General features: G+C 35.5%; 1 protein-coding gene across 1 annotated transcript in view; it reads left to right on the forward strand.

The window, feature by feature from the left end:
- The window catches only part of LOC6033741 (mucin-5AC), a 180,828-nt gene that overhangs the window by 154,381 nt on the left and 2,621 nt on the right, over positions 1-23,826 (forward strand). Inside the window, exons 3-6 of the mRNA XM_038255326.1 lie at positions 15,529-15,901; positions 22,672-22,909; positions 22,997-23,159; positions 23,507-23,801. Coding sequence (XP_038111254.1) covers positions 15,529-15,901; positions 22,672-22,909; positions 22,997-23,159; positions 23,507-23,801 — 1,069 coding nt within the window. The remainder of the gene's footprint in view (positions 1-15,528; positions 15,902-22,671; positions 22,910-22,996; positions 23,160-23,506; positions 23,802-23,826) is intronic.

Below are 23,826 nucleotides of genomic sequence, written 5' to 3' on the forward strand. Positions count from 1 at the left end.
ATCATGATTTTGTTTTAGAAACCAAAGCTGATATTGATTCAGCCTTGGAATCTTTAACTAATGCAATTTTGGATGCTAGGAATATTGCTATTCCTAAAGTCCAAGTCAAATTTGATTCTCCCATTATTGATGACGATCTTCAGCTTCTGATTCGTCTGAAAAATGTTCGCCGAAGACAGTATCAACGTTCTCGTGATCCTGCACTGAAGCGAATTCAAAAGATTTGCAAAAGGTTATTGACCACAGATTCACTCTCCTGCGAAATGAAAAGTTCGCAAGAGATGTCGAACAAATTAAACCTTATTCCAAACCTTTTGAAACTTTCAAAGGTTCTTAAGAAACCTCAAAACCAATCCCTTCTTTAAAAGATGGTGATAATATTCTATTAACTAATGGGGAGAAAGCTCAAAAACTTGCTCAGCAGTTTGAGAGTGCTCATAATTTCAACTTAAATGTTTTAAGTCCTATTGAAGATCAAATTTCAATAGAATTTCAGAATATTGTTGAACAAGAATTTTCATCAGATGAAGTTTTTAATACGGATCTGAATGAAATAAAATCTATTATCAAAAAATTTAAAAATATGAAAGCCCCTGGTGAGGATGGCATTTTTTTACATTTTAATTAAAAAATTACCTGAAGCAACTTTAAGTAGCTTGGTCAAAATTTGCAACAAATGTTTTGATTTGGCATATTTTCCCAGTAGTTGGAAAAATGCCAAAGTAATTCCGATTTTGAAACCGGATAAAAATCCTGCTGAAGCCTCAAGCTATCGGCCCATTAGTTTGCTTTCATCTATTAGTAAATTATTCGAAAGAATAATTCTTAATAGAATGATGACACACATTAATGAAAATTCAATTTTCGCTGATGAGCAGTTTGGATTTCGCCTTGGGCATTCAACTACTCATCAGTTGTTGAGAGTTTCAAATTTGATTCGAAGCAACAAATCTGAGGGCTATTCTACTGGCGCTGCTCTTCTAGACATAGAAAAAGCATTTGACAGTGTTTGGCATAAAGGTTTGATTGCGAAATTGAAAAGGTTTAATTTTCCGATTTATATCGTGAAAATTATTCAAAATTATCTGACGGATCGTACTCTGCAGGTATGTTATCAGAATAGCAAATCTGATCAACTACCTGTACGTGCCGGCGTCCCTCAAGGAAGCATTTTGGGTCCAATTTTATACAATATTTTTACTTCTGACTTGCCTGATTTGCCCCCAGGATGTCAGAAATCACTTTTTGCTGATGATACAAGCATCTCCGCCAAAGGTAGAAGCCTTCGTGTCATCACAAGAAGATTACAAAAGCTTGGATATTTTCAATTCTTATTTGAAAGAATGGAAAATTACTCCAAATGCTGCAAAACTCAACTTATTATTTTCCCTCACAAACCAAGGGCTGATTTTCTTAAACCAAAAGTCATCACATTATAAAGATGAATGAGGTAAATTTAAAGTGGGAGGATCAAGTGAAATATCTTGGACTTGCTTTTGACAAAAACCTTACTTACAAGGATCACATTGAAAGTATCCAGGTTAAATGTAACAAATATATTAAATGTTTGTATCCACTTATAAACAGGAATTCTAGACTTTGTCTCAAGAATAAACTGTTAATTTATAAACAAATTTTCAGACCTGCCATGATTCATGCTGTGCCGATCTGGACAAGCTGTTGCTTAACCAGGAAGAAAAAACTTCAGAGGATTCAGAATAAAATTCTGAAAATGATTCTGAAACTTCCTCCCTGGTTCAGCACCAGTGAACTTCATCAATTAGCCGAAGTTGACACTTTGGATGTTATGTCCAATAAGATAATTGATGCATTTCGACAAAAATCATTGCAGTCTTCAGCTGCATTGATCCGCTCTTTATATAGTTTATAAGTTAGTTTTAAGGTATCCCTTTTCCCTTTTGTACATGTAGGACCTCCTACATTTGAAATCACTGAATAGCGAAAGCTACAATATTTCATGAATAAATGAAAGTTGCTAGTATTTAAAATTGAGGTGAAAAGTCATCGATTGTGATTGGACACTCAATAATATTTTAACTGAATGAATGTACATGGAAAAGAAAAACTGAATAAATATAAATTAAAAAAAAAAAAAAAAAAAAAGAGTACTTTGCCTAACGGTACCTGTTCAAATCCAAAACATCTGGAACAACAACAAAAAAAACGTCGAATCGGATGCTGACAAATGTTTTGTGAATTAAAGTGATTGCAGCAGCACCGGCAATTGTTCCGAAAGGAAGAAAGCAAAAAGTAAAATCACTGAAAAGTGAGTGCAACGCGGGCCGCGTTTTGTTTGGTTGTTTATTTTGGAAAGCGGATTTCAATTTGGTTTGATTTTTTTTTCAGCTGAGTTGCCAGAATGGGCCGGAAGGCACCCTCAATGCCAGGTTGTAGTGCATCCTGTGCAAATCATACGGATGTTGGGGAGGAAATGATTTGATTTAAAAATTGATTTCTCGTTTTCTAGCTGCAGTTACTGAATGTTGTTGAAGGTAAAGTAATTTCAGTTGTAAATCTGTAATTTTTGTAAAACTTAATTGTAGTATACTATTATTATCTATAGCTTTATCAATAATGTGTTAGTGATAACGTTTTTTACAAAAAATGAAAAATAATGCATTTAATTAAAATATCAACTCTTTTAGCTTTGCGTACAAAATTCAAAGCTTATCGGGGCTTCCCGCGTTGGATATTTACGATCCAGATGAGTTTCATCAGTCTAATGCAAAAGCTATTAGTGGTATTGGCACTATATAGTAAGTGCACCTTCTAGCCCAAAACACACACACACAAACCCATATAAAAGGTATGCCCAAAAGTGCATCGCTGAATGTACAAAATTTGCCCCAGAAAAAACTCGCAAATCCCACTCATATGTTGGTCGTGTTGGTCAATGAAACCGCAGGGCTTTTCGCTTGATATCCCAGTTTTGGGACCCTTTTTTGTCGGGGAACTGTCCGCGAGACTCGAGGGAGGTAGGACAGTGAGTAAAATGGTGAACGATTTTTAATGGTAGACCTTTTTGAATATTATTTAACATTTTACGGAATGTTGTGGAAAAACTGACTAAAGTTAATATTTGGAACCTCGTTATGAAACTACATTTATGTTTTGTCCTTCAAAAGTATTGTACTGGCATACTTTTTTCCACTCAATAAAAGAGTGCTGAAAAGTTCATTATGTAACTCGTTTGCAACTCCGTAAAGTGGAAATAGCATTGCTGAAAACTCATATTTTTTTTTTCAACGCTATAATTTCTAATTTCTTAAGACATCTCAATATGCTGTAAACATTTTATCAGTTATGATTTTGTCAAAAATTAGCCAAATAAGTGATATTCATGAAAATATCTATTTTCTCGGGTTTGTTTGTCAACTCCTTATTTTCGATCCAAAACATAAAAATTTGCAAATTAGTTTCTTTTGCCCTCTTAGTTTTTGGAAAAAAATAGATGGAGGAAACAACAACTTGAATTCTAATTTGCATTGGCCTTGATAACATAAGTTGAAACAACAACCTTAACCAATTTGTGATCATGAAAAAACATTGGAAGATTAAAAATTTTAGGAAATTGTAGGGTTGAGAGTTTGACTTGTTACAAATGTTTTGAAAAAGTAATTTTTTTAGTTGTTTTTTTTTTGAAAAAAATTGAAATATTTTAAGTAAGAAATGGAATGCTGTAATAAAAAAAAGAGGAAAAAAGAAAAAAAAAGTTCAGAAAAAGTTTCTCAAAATGACCTTCTAAATACGAGAAAAATTAAATATTTCGAAACAAAATGTGCATTAAATGTTATATTCAAGTCCAATGTTTTTTTTGCATTTGATTTCCCTTTGATGCCACCATTCCAAAATGTTTGGCCAAACGAGGAAGCTTATGACTCATTACTAGGCTTAGTGATTTTTCACGCTCGAAAATAGCAAATTTCACGGGGACCTAAATTTGAAAACACAAAATTTCACGCAAATTTCGCGGAACGTTAAAAATGTTAAAATAACTCTGAAAATCTTTTGTTTAAATCACAGAAACAACTTTTTGTGCTTCATTATGTATTATTCTTCAATAAACTAAAAAAAAATCACTTAATTTGAACGTGACATAAAAAAATGTCATAATTTCCAAAAAAAAGTTTCCACCTGGTTTACTCTAATTATATTTAAAAACAAAATGTAGGGCATGCCGCATGCGTATTATCATTTATTGAACTACTTTTTAAATAATTAAACTAATAGACTAAAACGTTTCCGCTGATAAGCTTCTTTTTTATCAGTTTACATTTGATTGAATTTCATATCAAAGCAATATTCAACAATCTTGTCCAGCCAAAATGAGAAAAATAGTTTGAATTTTTTTGCGACATTTAGCCCAATTAAAATATTTTTTAAGGATGAGAGAGATGATCTCTTTTCAAAAACTACATTTAAAATCAATAGGCAAAAATAATATAATTTGTAACAAAATCGAATTTTTATTCAAAATGAAAACAGAAATGTTTTTATAGGTGATTTCAAAGATAAAAAATACTCTTCATTTAATTTTGGAAAAAAACAAAGCTTATTTCTTTTAATTTCTTTTGAAATTTTACATTTCAAATTAAAAAGTAGTAAATTTTTTACTAAGGCGAAAAAAAAATACTAAATTTGGTTTGTTCCTAAAAAAACTGAAAACAATTCTTTAAATGGTTCATATCAAGCTTTTCAATTAAAAATCTATAAAATTTACTTAAATAGTCTTTATGGTTGAAATACTGATGTTATTTGAAGAAAAAAAAAAAATGATTTGAGAAAATTTATAAATTTCAAGAATTTCACACCGTCCATGAAATCATCAAAATTCACTAACCCTATATTAGTAATTGAACAAGGGTATTCACTTGCTTAATTCTACAGTAGTTCAATTAATTATTTTTATTCCTATTTGAGTTTGATAAAATATTTTGAGAAAAATCGTTACAGTTTTACACAAACATAAAATTTCACGGGATTTCACGGAAAAAGACAAATTTCGCGGATTTCACGCTGTCCGCGAAATCGTGAAATTTCACTAACCCTACTCATTACAGAATTTTGACAGAAACTCAAGCAATTTTAGCAAAAAAAAAAGTTGTTTTATAAATAATAATTTAAAAGACGTACCATTAATTTATCTCAACTTTCGTTTGAACTTGTCGGGTTTTCAATGATGGTTTATTGTGGTCTTGAAAAGGAACTATTTATCAAACATAAGTAGAATGTTTATTCTCTGAGAAATCGTTTTAAAAGCTCTTCTTTTGCTTTAATTTTTTTTTTTACTTTTGGTAAAAAAACAAAATGTTTTTTTTTTTGCCACCAGACAAAGTGAAGTAATGTTGAAGTATTGTGTCAAATGTTTGTCCATTTTAAGAGATATTTACTCAAAACTACTATTAAGCAACTTTTTCAGGGTGAATTAATCCTAAAACCCAAATCCGCCTCTAGATGTGTATCAGTGTGGTCCAAATCAAGATAACTTCTGGTGCTACTCTCTCAATTCAAAGATTGACCCATCGCTAGGATAAATTTCAAGTTTGAGCTCATTCTGACCACGTGGAATCCTCCCAGTAAACCCTTGAAGTGGGCATGAGGAAAATCATCAAACTGTATAGAGAAAAACAACTGTTTTACTTTTTTACTTGGAGAGGGCGGAATAGTTATACAATTCTTCCAATTTCTCAGATGTGAGTTTTCAATAAATTTTTAAACAATTTTTCTCGCAAAATTATTAGCTTCCTAAAATAAAATAAAAATAGTCAACCGGATTTAAGGGACCGGAAAACAGTTGCTTTCCTCCATACATTTTGACGATTTGCTCAATACAAACTTCAAGGGCTTACAGGGAAGGGTTCTTGTATTTTGTAGTCAGAATGCGGAAAATTTGGAATTTAGCCTAGTGATAGGCTAATCTTTTCCCAAAACCCGGATTTGGACCAGCCTACTGTGTATAGAAAAATGAAGAAAAAAATAATGTTTGGCGGAATTTATCTTAATTAAATGTTTAATGTTTTTTTGCTTTATTTTTCAAGTTGTAATTCAATTCAATTCATTTCATTTACCGAAATAACAATTTAACACTTTGGCGGGTTCTTAGAGATTTGGTGTTCCTCACAACTTTTTCTTTTTCATTAACCGCTTGGTAACAGAAGGTTCTTCAAATGCAATTAAACAAAAACTAGAGAAAATTTGGCCTAGTGTGATCGAAATTCATCAAGCTTTTATAATATAGAGCAATTCTCTACGAAATCGATCTTTTTTCTTCAATTTTAATTTTTTTATTTTTTTATCCGACTGAAACTTTTTTGGTGCCTTCGGTATGCCCAAAGAAGCCATTTTGCATCATTAGTTTGTCCATATAATTTTCCATACAAATTTGGCAGCTGTCCATACAAAAATGATGTATGAAAATTCAAAAATCTGTATCTTTTGAAGGAATTTTTTGATCAATTTGGTGTCTTCGGCAAAGTTGTAGGTATGGATACGGACTACACTGGAAAAAAATGACACAAGGTAAAAAAAATTGGAGATTTTTTTATTTAACTTTTTATCACTAAAACTTGATTTGCAAAAATACACTTTTTTTAATTTTTTTATCGATATCTCAGCAACTAATGGTCCGATTTACAATGTAAAAATATGAAACATTTGTGAAATTTTGCGATCTTTTCGAAAACAATATTTCCAAAATTTTCAAATCAAGACTAACATTTTAAAAGGGCGTAATATTGAAAGTTTGGCCTTTTTGAAATGTTAGTCTTGATTTGATATCGACATTGAAAAATGGTGGGCTGTTAGTGTGAGACTTAGAAAACATCAATTTTCCTGTTTTTAAACCTTTGCATTGCAATATCTCAGCAACTAAAGGTCGTATCATCAAAGTCCGAAGAAGCAAAATAAAGAGAATTTTCTCAGCTTTTCAAAAATATTTTTTCAAAAGTGGGCAAACATGTGCACTAATTTAAAAAAATGAAAAACTGCGACTATTTTCAAAAAAGTCACTTAAATATGGATTTAATTTGAAAACGGTACACTTTACAAAATTTCACTAAGGTTTGATTGCAAATTTGATTTTACATCAAAAAATGAAGTTGACAAATTTTTGCGACCAAAATTTCGAATTTTGAAAAAATCAATATTGATTAAAAAATTCATAACTCGGTCAATGATTTTTTGCACAACCTGGAAATTTCTGAATAGTTGGCATATCAAAAAATAAAAAAATAAAAAATAGTGTTTTTTTGCAAATCAAGTTTTAGTGATAAAAAGCTAAATAAAAAAATCACCAAATTTTTTGAATTTTGATTTTTGAATTTTCATACATCATTTTAGTATGGACAGCTGCCAAATTTGTATGGAAAATTATATGGACAAACTAATGATGCAAAATGGCTTCTTTGGGCATACCGAAGGCACCAAAAAAGTTTCAGTCGGATTTAAAAATACAAAAAAATCGAATGACCGAAATCCTAGAGAACTGCTCTATAACAAAAAGGATATTTAACTTACACATTACTTCACTAATTCATACCAAGATATTGTTGGATTTTTCTTACTTTTATTCCGGATGTTATCGAAAGTTTCCTTCAAAATCAAACTTTTAATCGAATTTCAATTGATAAAAATGTAACTTCAACGTTTGAAATTTCGTTTTTACAAGTAGTGAATTCATTCGATTGTTTATCCTTAACTCCTAGTGTGCCTGGTCCTCGTCACCACCTTTCCCACGATCGCACCCAGCTGACGCTCCATATATTGCACGAATGTGTTTGTGTGTTGGTCACCAAACCACAACTAAAGCCGCTGACCATCAGACGCAATTGATGGGATTTATTCCAGCGAGCGAAAATAAACTCGTCCCGCGAGGACCTAGGACGTCTGCTTTCACCGGAGTTCAAACGTAACGGGATAACAGAACCAGGACCCTTTCCGCGAATGAGTTCATTCCACGTGTGCCATTGCTGGCAGGTATTTAAAAACAGACAAATGATTAATGTCACCGGGATTTGGGATGGATTGGACGGATTATGGAGTGAAATATGAGCATGGTAATGTGGTTGGTTTTGAGGATTTTTTTGGTTGAAACTAAATGAATGTTTCAATAAGTTTATAAAAAATATAAAGTTTGATTTAATCATCCTCCTCTCTTTATTTTTCACAAAGTTAATTCCACCCCAAACCAACTTTTTTGTTTGCTGCATGTCAAACAATAACACTGCCAAAAATGTAACGATTGTGTGGCTTTCTCAACTCCCATTTTTAGTACCATCCTGTCAGCTCCAGAACTCTCTCACCCTCTCTTGCTCGTTCCAAGAGCGGCATCAATTGCAAAACTTTTTCAATTACATGCAGCATGCTCCCGCAAATGAAGCCCACGTGCACAAAAACCCACACAAAAGGAAGCCAAGGGCACACACATACACACACACATACACAAAAGCCGCACACAAACTTCCACATAATTGATTTAGCACAAACTTCAACTCCAAAAACTAAATTAGCACCCAACCAACGAAGCCAAAAACAATCTGATTGTGTTGAGTGGAAATTCACATGTGTTCGTGCTTGTGAGTGTGCGTGTGTGTGGTAGATTCGCATATACTCGAGAATGAGATGGATAAAGGGATGCTGCACTCGGTTGCACTAGCACAAACACACACACACCCACACAAACTGATAATGCATAATTGATCAGTTCAGTGGAGCGAGAAGCGTTTTCGTTAATACACGAACGGTTCTAGTCGGTGGTGGTGGCGGCAATGGTTTCGTCGTCGTTTGTTCGTTGTCTGGTTAAGACAGCTTTGCTGGTTGCTGGTTGGTTGGGTTACACAAGTTGAATGCCAACACAGCTTAAACTAATTTTGGGCAGAGTTGTGCTAACAAATTTTCAGGAATATTTTCACAAAACTTGCGAAATTTGCAGACGAAATTTTTGCTTTCAAAGAAAAAGAACAATAGACAGAAAACCAACATTTCAAGGTGAAACTCAAGAAAATAGTTTGAATATTCTTCACAGTGTAAGACGGAGCAGCATCCATTTGAGGCATTACATTCGGTTGAGTGGAATGTGTTTCAGACGATGGTGCACAAACACTGTTGGTGAAATGCTCGGTTTAACACTGACAGATGCGGGGTGGTGCATTGAGATGCAGATCTAAACAATAACGCACACAAAAACAACGTTTGTTGAGATGAAGGTTAACTTTTGTTTTTAGATAGAATTAGGAAAGAAAGGATTTAGCAAAACAATAATACTGCTTACGTTTCAAAAATCCTATGTTGAGACAATTATTTGAAATTTCAAGCGTAACTTAATAAATTTGGAGAAAAAAGTATAGACTGTGGACCAAACCTTAAAATTTGAAAAAATCCATAAAGAACAGTAAATAATCGGTAAATAAGGCATTTCTATATATTCAACAATAGATCGCACAACTTTTTTCAATGAAAACATTAATTTTCAGCAATTAATGGTTTTTTTGCCCCCTAAATTTTTGGGGAAATGTTTATTTGGCCCTTAAAAAGTAAGTCGAGATTTAAAAAATCTGAAAATATGTTTTTTTAAGTTTGAAAAACTTCACACGAGTTTCACGTTTCAACATCAACATCAACATCAACATCATTTTCGAATCAACAGCTTCCAAGTTATCGTCGATTGAAACAGAGGGCCGAATGCACAGCAAAAAATCCTATGGTAAAATCGCATGCAAAAGCGTGCACATCACCTTTGTGAGAAAAAGCATGTAATATTTTATGAGAAAGAAGAAAAAAGAAGAAAAAATCAGGTCTGCCCACTCCAAAAATAACATCAATCTGGAGAGAGCCCTATTCAGATTACCAAGTCTGCGCCCCAACCATCTCGGCTATCTCACCGTCTTATTGAAGCTTGGTTGAACGCCAATGTAGCAATAGGTTTCTCGTACGCCGTATACTGAATTTACTGCATTTTCAATTTCACAGCGGCGAGATAGTCGAGAGGGTTGGGGCGTACTTGGTCTGGAGATAACTCTCACCGGATTGATGATATTTTTGAGGTGTGCGAAATCTTTTTTTTTTCTTGCGTACATGCTTTTTGTGTACACGTTTTCTCATGCAATATTACAAGCTTTTGATCACAAAGGTGATGTGCATGCTTTTACATGCGATTTTACACGGAAATTTTTTGCTTTGTGGGCAGCACCTAACAACACTTATTTTTCGTAATTTTAATGCTTTGAAAGGTTCAACTAAAGGTCAGATCAACAAGGCACAGTGGTCCTGAAGGCAAAATTAAGTAGAAAATTGATTTTCCGAAAAATGGTTCAGTTCTGGAGCATTGATGCCTTGAAAAGAGTTGTTTCAAATGGGAAGTGCCATCTTTGGCCTGTTTGAAAATTAGGGTGGTTTACGAGTAGGGTGTATATGAAAATCTAACTTGTAAGTAATATTTTTGGACTTTTTTGTCTTGTCAATCCAAGCAACTTTGTCGAAAACACTAAAATTTTATCTATCTGAGTTTCAGAGAGCCCATTTACTGCCCATGTTCGCATAAATGTCCCATATGCAAAAACAGCAAGCTGAGAAAAACGCATTTGAAGTTTGTCTCATACATAAGGCTACGTGTTAAGTTTTCACAAAAAAACTGGATTCTCTTTTGATTTCTAGAACAAAGTATTGGATGTTATAGGCTCTTTTGAAAGAGCACACGATTTTGAACCAAACTGCATCAATAACTCAAAAGTGATGAAAATGCATATGGGACATTTATGCGATCATGGGCAGTTTAGAGCTTTAAAAAACAAACATTTTCGTTTCTTGAAAAGTCGATTTGACAGATGTTATTTTTTTTAACTCGAGATGTATTAATTTTAAAATGGCTATGTCCAATGTCATTTTATCAAAAATGCACATAAGTGCTTTTAGACTCCTTATACCAGTGAGTGAATTTTCGAAAGGTTTCAAAAATTACAATCTAATATAATCATTACCATGTCCACTAAAACATATAAAAAAACAAGTTTGTAAAATTTATTTTTCTCAGTAGTCCGAATCATGACATTCAACTTTGCCAAAGACTTGGTGACTTGATCATTAATTTCCTTCTCAAAATTTTAATTTACGAATATTTGCATGACACTTTTCTATGAACAACCCTAAAATTTGTATGGAGACTTGTGTGGACAAATAAATGACTCAAAAGGCTTATTTAGACCTAAGAAAACGATGGACAAAGTTTCATCGAAATAAAAAAAAAAAAACATAGTGATAAGTCGATTTGTGAAAACGTTGAGAATTGCTCAAATGCCCCATAATAACTCGTAAATATGATAAAATATTGAAATTCAAGTTGAAGTCAGGCTTATGTAATACAGTCAAAACTCTGGCTGTCGATCTTCTCAAAATCAAAATAGCTCCTGCTGTCAATAATTTTTCCAGTCCTTTTAAGTATTATGCTTTGATTTTTCGTTCTATTATTTAATACCTTCCGTTCTCGACGGTCTCTTCAATATCGACAACAAGAGAGTCCACTGAATTGATTTTGTCCAGGAAAAAATCAAAATTTCTCAGTGGCATTGACCTGGAATTGAATATTTTCATATTTTAAATTTCAATTTCAATTTATACATAAAATATGAACATACCCTGAAATATTTTTTTCTTTTTAAAAATATTCTTCTGTTATAATTCACAGTACACTAATTTGTTATGTCAAAATTAGAACTGAGCAAATTTGTATAATTGAATTTACAGCTATCAGCATGGTCTATGAAGCATTGCCAGTAGATTTCATAAGTTCCCTCTTCCTTTAAAATTACCCAAATAATCAGGGGACAAAAACGCATAAACTGCTCAAAATTTAAAGCATCATTAAAAAAGCAATTTATAATAATTTTTGTTCCAAAATTTCGGTTTTTATATAATTTTAGCTTAGTTTCAGAAATTGACAAGGTACAGATATTTTTAACACGAAGCAAATCTTTCTGTCGATTCAAATTGAATTCACAATTGTGAATTCAAATTAAAGTGCAAAATAAATTTAGAATCACTCACAGAAAAAATTAGTTAAGTATTTTAAATGTGTGCGATTCCAGCCCAAAACAGGATTTTTTTTGATGTTATTTTTTCTCGATCATCTCCAATTCAAATGATTTATAAACAAAAAAATCAATTTGAAATGTGGTCAAAAGCAAATTTATGGTAAATTGGATAAGCTTGGCGGTTGAAAATATTTTTTGAGCTGTAAAATCCAGCTTTACGTATAGAAATGGCCAAAAATTCCTCGACAAATTGCTAACATTTTTTTAACTGCTCTGTATCTTCAAAAGGATAGGACTTGGTCGATTTGGAGACTTTTATGTAAAATTGTCTGAAAAATAGCTTTCCGCTATCGGTTAATAATGGTTGTGTGTTAAGACCACCATACCGTGTACCGTGTTGAAAAAGGATTTTTGTATTTTTTTAAGAGAGACATATCATCCTGGATGTTTCGTGAGGCTTATTACAAAATCTTGGACTTTTTCCACAAAAAAATTAGTGAAAAATCGTAAGCCTTAATGGTAAAAAGTCGCATTAAAATAGCGTGTATTTTTATTTTCGTGCTTTGAGTACTTTTTGGTACGACGCATTGGCGTCGAGAGACAACACTTATCAAACAACTCACATTCAAATATCGTTCTCTAGTAAAACTGACTCCTTATAAACAAAAATGGCGTTAACAGCCTAGGAAACACGTCTACAAACTTTAATTAAAATCGGAGAGGATCGAGAAAAAAATGCCTGCAAAATTCCTGTTTTAGGCTGCAATTGCTCCCAAATACCATTTCTTGAAGTAACTAAACTGCCCATGTTAGCATAAATGTCCCATATGCAAAAACAGCAAGCTGAGAAAAACGCATTTGAAGTTTGTCCCATACATAAGGCTACGTGTTAACTTTTCGCGAAAAAAATGGATTTCCTCCTGATTTCTAGATCAAAGTACTGGATGTTATAGGCTCTTTTGAAAGAGCATACGATTTTGAACCAAACTGCATCAATAACTCAAAAGTGATGAAAATGCATATGGGACATTTATGCGATCAGGGGCAGTAAAGCACTTCCGAAAAAAACACAAAAATGTTTCCTAGAAACTTGTTTCCATGTTCTTTCCAAAAGATCAAACGGTGTGCTTTGGTATCAAGGATTGCCCAGCGGAAAGCAATATAACCTCTTTTGATGCAAATGAGTGAGCATTCCTCAGTTCGATTGTGGCAGGTCTTACTTCGTCGCTGTCGTGCTAACATGTCGCACGTGCATTTTGGGCCAAATTGAGTTAAGAACGTCAGCTCACAATGCCTCTCTTTTTGACCTTCACAGATCCCCAAAATTCGAATTCAATCTTGAGATATTCAGTAGAAATCGAAAAAACTCCGTGCATTTTTGTCACTTTTCGTATGAAAGAAGTTTTAATCTTGTCGTGCTATATTGACAAAGCCTGCAAATTGATGTAAGTACGATAACTGGTCAGAGGGATTTCAGGTCAGAACGCGTGTGACACAGGAACGAGTTCGACTCAACCAAACTTCTGGATAGTGTACAGAATGGTCAACCAAACAAAACGTATTTGTTATTGTTTACATTGCGTGCGCTCGTTTTTGTTTAGTCAAGGTCAAATATTTAAACGCGTTTCCTCGGAACGTCAAAAAGCGACGTGCGACAAGTTAGCACGACAGCGTCGACTTGCTGAAGCAAATGACTGGTGGCTGGCAAATACCAGAAACGTAAACTCCAAACAGTCCCAATTCATCCCAAAATGAACGAAATTTCAGCTTGGAAAAGCCGAAGTTGCATACTCCATGCTGCATTCAATTCGTCGCCATCGTGCTAACTTGTCGTGCGTGCATTTTGGGCCAAATTGAGTTAAGAACGCTATTTTGTGCAGCTCACAATGCCTCACCTTTTGACCTTCACAGATCCCCAAAATTCGATTTCAATCCTGAGTTATTCAACAAAAACCGAAAAAACTCCGTGCATTTTTGTCACTTTACATATGAAAGTAGTTTCAATCTTGTCGTGCTATCTTGTCACTCCATAAAAATTGATGTAAGTGCGACAAAAGGCCAAAGGGATTTCAGGCCAGGAAAGTCAGGATGCGTTTGTCGTACGTACAAGCTGGACTTCCGTAAACATTTTTAATTATAACTCGGGACTCCAGCAACCAACTTCAACCAAACTTCGGGACAATGCACAGAATGGTCAGCCAAACAAAACGTGTTTGTTATTGTTTACATTGCGTGCTCTCGTTTTTGTATATTCAAGGTCAAACATTAAAACGCGTTTTTCTCGGAACGTCAAAATGGCGGGTGCGACAAGATAGCACGACGACGTCGAATTGCTAGTTTTAAGGAAAGCTTCTGTTCATTCCATGGAAACGCTTGGTACTTTGAACTGCTGAATGTACCAAGCGCCTCCATTAATCTGATCATTTCAACCAGAGCAGGATAGTTCTTGTGGTATCGTACCAAAATCACCAACTCTGTTTGAGTAATCTTGTTTTCCAAGGACAAGCAAAAACAATGGTGTGTTGCTTTATCACAGCTAGAGTGTAGAGTTGTTCATCACCTGTCCGGTAGACACGAAGTAGAAAGAACACCTCCCACTTCTAAAGTGTCCCCTTTGGTAAACAATGTAGCTTTTTGCTTCCACACCTTTTACATTCTCGACAATTGATTGACCCTTCCACTCCGGTGGAGAAAACAATCACAAAGGAAATGTTGGATTGGTAGTAATTAAGGGATTCCAAACAATCGAAATGATTGGGGGAACTCTTTCATTTCAGTTCTTAGGGGTTTGTATTGTTTTCTTAGTTATTCAACAGTCGAAGGTGGTTATTTTCTGTTTAATTGAAAAACAATTGTATTTATTTTATATACACATTAAGCATAAATCGTTGCTGTCGTGCTATCTTGTCACACGTCGCTTTTTGACGTTCTAAGAAAAAAACGCGTTTTAATGTTTGACCTTGAATAAGCAAAAATTAGAGCACGCAACGTAAACAATTAAAACACGTTTTGTTAGGCTGACCATTCTGTGCATTTTCCCGAAGTTTGGTTGAAGTTGGTTGCCGGAGTCCCGAGTTATAATTACAAATGTTTACGGTAGTAGGGCATGTACGTGTGTCAAACGCGTTCTGACCTAAAATCTTTTTGGCTAGTTGTCGCCATTTCATCAATTTTCAGGGTGTTTCAAGATAGCACGATGAGATTAAAGCTTCTTTCATATGAAGAGTGGCAACAGTATACTTTTTTTTAATTGAATATCACTGGGGATCTGTGATGGTCAAAAGGTGAGGCATTTAGAGCTTTACAAAATTCTTATGCGACAAAATAGCACGACAACGAAGAGAAAAACTCGAATTGATCACGCTAAGTAAACTTCCGTAAATTGAGGTACAAAGTCAATCTTAATTCCGTGCTGTCAGATAATTTGCTCCGTAATGTTGCTTTCAACTAAAATGTTCTTCTCTCTCGTTTATCTCTCCTCCAGGCGGCGGACTACTCGTCCTACCAGAACACCCTCGGCCGGCGGTCCATCATCGGCGGTGGCCTCGGCTCGGTCATCGGTGGCCACGGAGGTGGCGGTGGCGGCGGCGGGACGGCCCCGTACACCCACATGAGCAAGTACTCGTACCCGACGGACGTGAGCATGAGCAGCCACTACGGGTACACCTCGTGGGGACTTTGGCGCGACAGCCGGAACCTGTCCTCGTCGATGTACGGCAAGAAGCAGCAGCAGCAGAAGAACTTCCGGTCCGTGTCGATCTTGCTGATGACGGCGGCCTTCCTCGTGGTGCTGGCCGTGCTGTGCGTCGTCGGGCTGGCCTTCTATTTTAGTGCCTTCAAGGGGGATCTGAGCGAGTGTGAGTATTTTTGGTAATTTTAGAAAATTTGAGGTTTTTCAAAACAAATTATAAAAAATTATATGTTCTTCACTGATTACCAATCTCGAACCATTACGAAATTTATCAATAAAACTAGAAGAATAACAAAGAAATTTTTTTGTAAGCTTTTCAGTAGACCCTCCTCGAAATAAAAATACATGTTCACCTTCCGGGTACATTTTAAGACCAAACATAACCTTTAACCTCCATCATAATTTTTAAGTGCAACACGAAGAAATACATCGTGTTCCATTCCATAAAGCTCACACATTTCTTGAGCACGCATAAAATGACATATTTCCAGTGGACACTTTCAAACGCCATCAAGTGTGGTGGAGGGGCACGATACTTTACTTTACGCCTGCGTGTCTTTATGACTTTTTAGGGAGCGAGAGACATCGTCCAGGCTGTGAGCCGAGTGCCAATTACCATGCCCATTAAGGGGACGGGGCGGCGAAAAGCCTTTTTTCCAGAACCTCGAAACGACACGAGATAAATCATTCGTCACTCTGGAATGAAACTTGCTGGTGGGCAACTTATTTTTACTCTTTGTGGCGGCAGTGCAAAAGGATACGGAAGTGCGTCGAAAAGGACCACATTTAATGACTTTTTTCTTCTTTGGTGGTCCAGAAGAGTCGCATTACGAGAAGAAAAAAAAAACAATAAAAGGTGTCGAACGTGGCCATTTTTGTGTCAAACGATCTGAGATAATAATTTTCTTGAATTCTGAGAAAATAATAAAAGAATGATTCAAGTCGTGTATGTATGTATAAGGGTAATTCTACGCCAACTCACCCAGCCAGACCCCTCTTCGATTTCTGTGAAACTTTGTCCTAAGAGCTTGACTGTAAAATTCTCTTGAAATATTTAATTCTAGAAGGGTCATTTCTTGAGTTTAAATAAAAAATGTCCTATAAACTATTGTCTTTCATATGTTTATAGGAACTTTTAAAAACTCTAGAATTAATAATAATTTAGAATTAAAAAAATCATTTAAAAATTTCTTGTTTTTTTGAATTGCAGGGTTAGTTTTTAGAGGTCTTTTTATTAAAATAAAAATAATTGAAAACAGCTATGAGTAACTTGAAAATGGTGCACTTTATTAGAATATCATAAGTACTTTTTGAAGACATTTTTAAACCCTAAATTGGAAATCTTTAACATGTATTTTTTAAAGCTTCTAAAAATCGCTTTTTCAAAAATTCATGGCAATGCAAAAAAAATCTATCAAACACTATTGGTAATATTTTTTTTAAAAGTTTTTAAAAATTACAAAGCGTATGCAATGAAAACTTATAAAAATGTGTAAACTATGTTGTTAGCATTTTCAGTAGATCAATTTTTTTATAAAATACGCTACTTTTTATTAAATTTTTTTTTTCAAAATTGTTTTTAATGGAAACTGATAATTTCATGAAAAATCTTAATGTTTTGATTTTTTTTGTCAAAGTTCCATCATATGAACATAGTAAAACATAGATTTAATCAAAGATTTTCAAATGAAGCACTAAACACATTTTTACTAACGTTCCGCTTGACGCTGTAAAATTAAATTTGCACTCTTTTAATCTGATTTTTGAATTTTAGCCGACTGGAAATTTGAGTATTTCAAAAAGTGTAGGCAAGATTCCATTTATAGCAGTTTTTTAAACATGTCGTTATCATTAATTCCCAAAATATTTAAATTTCCTGAATTTTCCTTGAATTATGTTAAAAAAAATTTCATCGGTATTTGAATCAAATTTGATCACAAACATAAATATCTCAAACTGTTTTACATTTTGTTGCATTGTAGTTTTGAATAACGTTCCTTTACTTTTTTTAAATTAATAATTTGTTTCAAAATGGTTCAAATTCAATAATCTTTGACACGTACAATCAAAGTCATTTGCACTGAAAATGAATAATTAATTAACTGTATTTCGCGAAAAATTGTGTAAAATAAAATCTTAGCAATTCTCTAAGAAATCGGTCTTTTTTTAATTTTAATTTTGGTATTTTTAATCAGTCTGCAACTTACTTACTTACAATACTCCAGTGTCCCGATTTTGGAAATTCGCTTCGGTTTCCCGGATATCGCAAAACACACTTGTGACATAGACCATTTTATCATAAAAATGATCTTGCAAACTTGTGACATGTCATACATGTTGTTGGAAAATGTGGATTTTTTTTCATATTTTTCACAAATTTGTGTTGATACATATTTATTAAAAGCAATACCATCTTTTGTTTTTGAAAATTGACTGATTAAGTCGGTTAAACCATTGATTTAAGCCGTGCACGCTTGTGACACGTAGTACAATTTTATTTTCGAAACACACTTGTGACACGTGCTTTTCAGATTTTTGTTCACATAATGTACTGTATCTTTTAACTTGTGTAACCAAATTAGTTGAAACTTGGAGCGTTTTTTAAGCGAAAGTATACGAACCGATTGCTTCAAAAAGTTTGACTTCAACTCGTTTTTCTCGAAAAGTACTAAATGGTCGTTGTCACAAGATAGCACACAACAGACGATATGATAATTCAAAAATCTGTATCTTTTGAAGGATTTTTTTTTTCGATTTGGTGTCATCGGCCAATTTGTAGTTGGAATATGGACTACATTGACATTTTTTTAAATCAAGACTAGCATTTCAAATGGGCTAATATTGAATGTTTGGACCTTTTGAATGGTTAGTCTTGATTAAAAACAAATAAAACTTTTATTTTAACTTTTAATTTAAAAGTATTGTTTTCGAAAAGATCGAAACATGTCACGACTGTTTCATATTGTAACATTGAAAATCGGACCATTAGTTGCTGAGATACCGATATTAGAAAATGGTGGGTTGTTTAAGTGAGACTTAGGGAGCGTTCGTTTATTACGTAACGCAAAATTTGGGATTTTAACCCCCATCCCCCCCCCCTTGTAACCAATCGTAACAGATGAGCGACCCCCTACCTACCTGTAACGCGTAACACAAGGTCTTTTTGCAAATTTTTATGAGTACTTATATGCAAATTTTGTGCTACGTAACATAAGTTTTCATCACCCCCCCCCCCTTCCCCTCCCCCAATTTTCGTAACATTTCGTAACAGACGCCGCCACCCCCTCCCCCTCCTAACTGCGTTACGTAATAAAAGAACGCTCCTTTAGAAAACTCCAATTTTCCTGTTTATTTTTCTGTAAGCCGCTGTATCTCAACAACTAAATGGCCAATATTCAATATTGCCCGTATTCCCGAGAAAGACACGCGGCAAACCAGCCTCGGAACGACGCGCCGCACTTTCGGCAAATGCGCGCTGTCAAATCCCATACTGCACGTTTTGTTTTTGTTGATCTTCTTCTTCGAATCGCCTGGCATTGTTGGCAGATATGTTTTTAATTGCACCAAAAGTGCAGAAAATCGCTGGCAACAATGTCTACAGCACGTTCTGAAATGCCGCGCGGCGTGTACCTTTGAAAGAAACGTACAATATCTCTTAGACAGTTTCATTTTTCTGAAAAAATACTCATGGTCACTATTTATCTTGAAAACAGGACACTTTATAAAAAAAACTGTTAAGTTCTTTTCTGTAATTCTGTAATTTCGGAATACATTCGTCCGGCTTCAGCTGAAGATTCATGCTGTCCCATGTTGCATGTTCGAGTGTAGACCTACGGAAAACCTTGCCGCGAGGAGAGGTGAGTGAACCAGTACACGAGCCACCTACGACATAATTCCTCGGGCGGCCCAGGTCAACTCGAAGTTACCCCAGGCACCCCCAGTGCAGGACACATTGGGGGTAGAAAGCGGATAGAATAAGCAAAAGATCAAAGCAGGCCGCAAGGCATACCTTTAAAATGGTTTGTATCTGCAAAGGAATTTGTATTAACAAAGGATCAAACATAAAAAGGCGATACTAATTAATACTTCCCTGCGACCTTGGAGGTCCCTCGGTTGGACATCTAGCCGTGAACACCAAGCTTGGTATCAATCTTCGTCAGTCGGTGTGGTATTGATCACAGCTGGTGTTAGTTTGACGCTCCGTCGTCGTCTGTTGTATCCTGCGGCTGCGTAGCAAGTCAGATGCTCGCTCATTCAGTTTGAAACGAAAAGAACAAAAGAGAACACAAGAAAACATTAGATTCTGATAGTGAGTTTCAACTCAGATGTTAAGTGTAATATAATATTCGTTTTCGTTTTCGTTTTACGGAGCAAGGTGGGGGACGCGGCCTCAAGTCAGTCCAAGTCCGGTTTCTTGTGGAAAAAAGGGTAGTGGCCGAACTAGTATTGCATACAAAATGAACACCACCGGAAGATATAGGGGATCGGGAGGGGGAAGGTGAAAGAAAATTAGTGTAGGTGTGAGTAGTAAGAACTTGGATGACTTGAGCAGTTACGGTAATCTGAGTTTAACACTGAATAATGAAAATTTTAAATTTTGATTCAAAATAAAAAGGCCCGGAGGAAATTAAATTATTATTTAATTAAATAAGAAAATGTTACTAAACGGAGATTGATACAAAGGAAATCTAACAAGTATATCAAATTTAAAGGAAAATAAAAAAAAACGATGGATGAAAACTAACTTGTCTAGGGAATACAAATCTTGAGGCCTTTTTCTGGGCCACGTCCTGTTGCGTCCGTCAGTATTCTTGTCCTACATTACAACTAGAAGCAGATCTGCCACTTAAATAGAACACTTGGACCATTCATTTCATTTAGATCCAATTCTTTATTATGGAAAACTAACTAACTTGAATCAATAACCTTAACTGAACTGTCTAAAAGTAACTTGAATCTCAAATCCCAAAAATTGTAATTACAAAGCCAAACATTCCTATACCTAATTTTTAAACCTGTCTTGCCGGCCCAAACAAAAAACCATAAATCAACTGTTCATATTTTACAAGTTGAACACTCGTCGTTAAGACGACTATTTCGTGCCTTCCATTTTATTAGGACACACAAGCTTTGCAAACAGGAGCGTATCCCTATCATACCTTTTGTAAACTGTTATTTGAGTGGGAGAGATACACTCCTGTTTACAAAACCCATGTGCCCTTTTGAAATGTTAGGCTCTATTTGATCGTCAAACCTCCAGTAGATCCTCGATTCGCAACAATGGTCGATACAACCATAATCCGAAAACCGTTAGTTCAACAGATTAACGAATTTTGTCCGATATCATTTCATTATTGATTGATCGAGACTCTATGGAAATTTTGACATATCAAAATGCTTTGTATTATTACTTAAATGGAAGTTTAAAATTTATGCACGTAACATTTTTAAATAAATTTCAAAATCTATTCTATCCTACAATGCCTAGAAGAGGCCTCTGTTTCTGTTGTGAGTAAGCGCTGGTTTCAGAGTTCATTTTTCAATTTAAAAGGGGTGGGAGACGACTAATTTGCTTCATGAACTCCTACTCGGCCTTGGGACCACCTCTTAAGACACTGATGGCTCCTAGCTAGGAATTAAACCTATACACAGCGTCGAGGCCCGCTTCGCATGGCAAAAATGTTGGCTGGGGGGGAAGTGATATTATCACGAAATTTTATTTTAAAGCCAACATTGCTAACGGCGTCGAGGTCCTTACTCATGCCCAAGGTTTATAAAAAAAAAAACTGTTAAGTTCTTTTCGATTGCAAATTCAATATTACATAAAAAAAACAGGTCAAATTTTGTCGAGTATGAAATTTGGCATTTTTTTCCAAAAATCACCATTAAAAAAAATATAACTCGGTGTCAGATTTTTTAACCATACTTCACTATGGCTCAAAAGTTGAGGATTTTTTCCCCTTAAACATATAAAAAATCTCGAAAATCAAAAAATACTTAGTTTGAAAATTAAGTTTTTGAGAAAAAAAAAGTAATTAAAAAATCACCAAATATTTTTTTCTGAGTACCAATTTTTTCTCAATAGTCCTAATCAATACCTACCTACAACTTTGCCGAAGACACCAAATCAATAAAAAATCCTTAAAAATCCATTTTTATATGGACAGCAGCCAAAATTGTATAGAGATTCGTGAACCAATGACACAAAATGGTGTCTTTGGTCATAGGGAAGGCCTCAACGTTTGAGCGAAATCAAAAAATACAAATAAAATCCATTTCCGGTTTGGCCTTCACACTTAGGAGACCCGGGAGGGGGAGTCTTGTCGCAAAACAGTATAAGGTGTTACGTCGATTCCGTTCTCAAGATATACATTTTCGACTTTCGGCTTCCTAGCGACTTCGAATTTCTAAGTGTTAATATAGGTATTCGGCGATTTGATTTCTAATTCAATGATGAATTGCTGATGTAGGGGAAATATACCCTTTCTAATCAAACATCTATCTTCATCATATGAATAGTTTGATGCTCGACCGAGAAAAACGCGTTTTGATGTTTGACCTTAAATAATCAAAAAGGAGAGCACGTCGCACTTACATCAATTTTCAGGCTGTGTCAAGATAAACTTCTTTCATATGAAAAGTGACAATAATGCATGGAGTTTTTTCGGTTTTTGTTGAATATCTCAGGATTGAAATCGAATTTTGAGGATCTGTGAAGGTCAAAAGGTGGGGCATTGTGAGCTGCACAAAATGGCGTTCTTAACTCAATTTGGCCCAAAATGCACGTACGACAAGTTAGCACGACAGCGACGAAATATTGAATAAGCAAAACGTTTACATTTTTGAAAATCATTCCATGAACTTCCTTATTTTACTCCTAAATCAAAACAATAATTCTCATTCCTTTCTCTTCCAACTTCTCCACCCACAAAACAGCCATCCTGGTGTTTGACTGCACGTTCCGCGTGACCCGCGGGGACATCTACACGACCGGCCTGCGCACCAACTCGACGCCCGTGTTCCGCCAGAAGACGGCCTTCTACGAGCGGCTCGTCGGCACGTCGCTGGAGCAGAGCGGTCTCACCGTGTCCCGCACGGAAATTATGGACTTTGGCGACGGGCCAACGATTGTGCTGAGCTTCCGGGTCTTTCTGGACATGCGGAAGATTAAAATGTAAGTGGGGGATGGGGGATGGGGGAGGGTCACGTGGGGCTATTAACACGTGTTTTTTACGGTCTTGTTTACGTTGGTTTCTTGCAGCACGATTAACAACGTCGAGGAGCACATCCGGCAGGCGATTCTGAGCGAGCTGGCCAATCCGCACTCGACCTTCAAGAACATACGCGTGGATCCGGACTCGATAGAAATCAAACGGCTGCTGGACCACGACGTGCTGAGGACGGCATTTTTGACGAAGGAAGAGGTAGGGCGCTGAAATTGACGGGTTTTAATCACTGGAAGTTGAGGGGGCTGTCATGCCATTTCACACTTTTGTTTAATGTTGGTAACACTGCGTGATTTTGACATTTCGAGCGTGCACCATTCTTAACGCCATCTTCGCTTTAAAATCTGGATAGTAGTTTAAGCAAAAAGTGCAAAAATAATGGTATTTTCAGCACGAGTCGGGGTTGATCAACATAAGTTGATTAACGTGTCCCATGTTCATTTGAAATCTTGCCTAATGTGGTTCCAAAAATTAATCAAAGAATATGTAGGAAAGAATTTAAAGAATTAAAGGTGAATAATCTCAATTTCTATGTCATCCTCCAGCCCTTCCCGCCACCGTACAAAATCTCAGAAGACCGCGTCGGACCGCCAGCTAAAAAGTCCGGCGTGATAGAAAAAACCATCCACAAGTTCACGCCCAAGGTGACGGTGTCGACCACTCCCTCAACGCCCCCGGCAAGCCAACCCAAGAGACAGCAGCATCAGCCCCAGCATCCGCAGTCCCAGGGGGTGGACGGAGAGTCTGACATTGACATGGATAATTTACCGGTCATCCAGGGATCGTTCGAGATTACGAAAACAGACGCGGACATCACGCAGAAGCGCAGCGGTGGAGGAGGTACGGGTGGTGGAAATTCTCAGTA

Source organism: Culex quinquefasciatus, chromosome 2, assembly GCF_015732765.1.
Source record: "Culex quinquefasciatus strain JHB chromosome 2, VPISU_Cqui_1.0_pri_paternal, whole genome shotgun sequence".
Taxonomy (NCBI): Eukaryota; Metazoa; Arthropoda; class Insecta; order Diptera; family Culicidae; genus Culex; species Culex quinquefasciatus.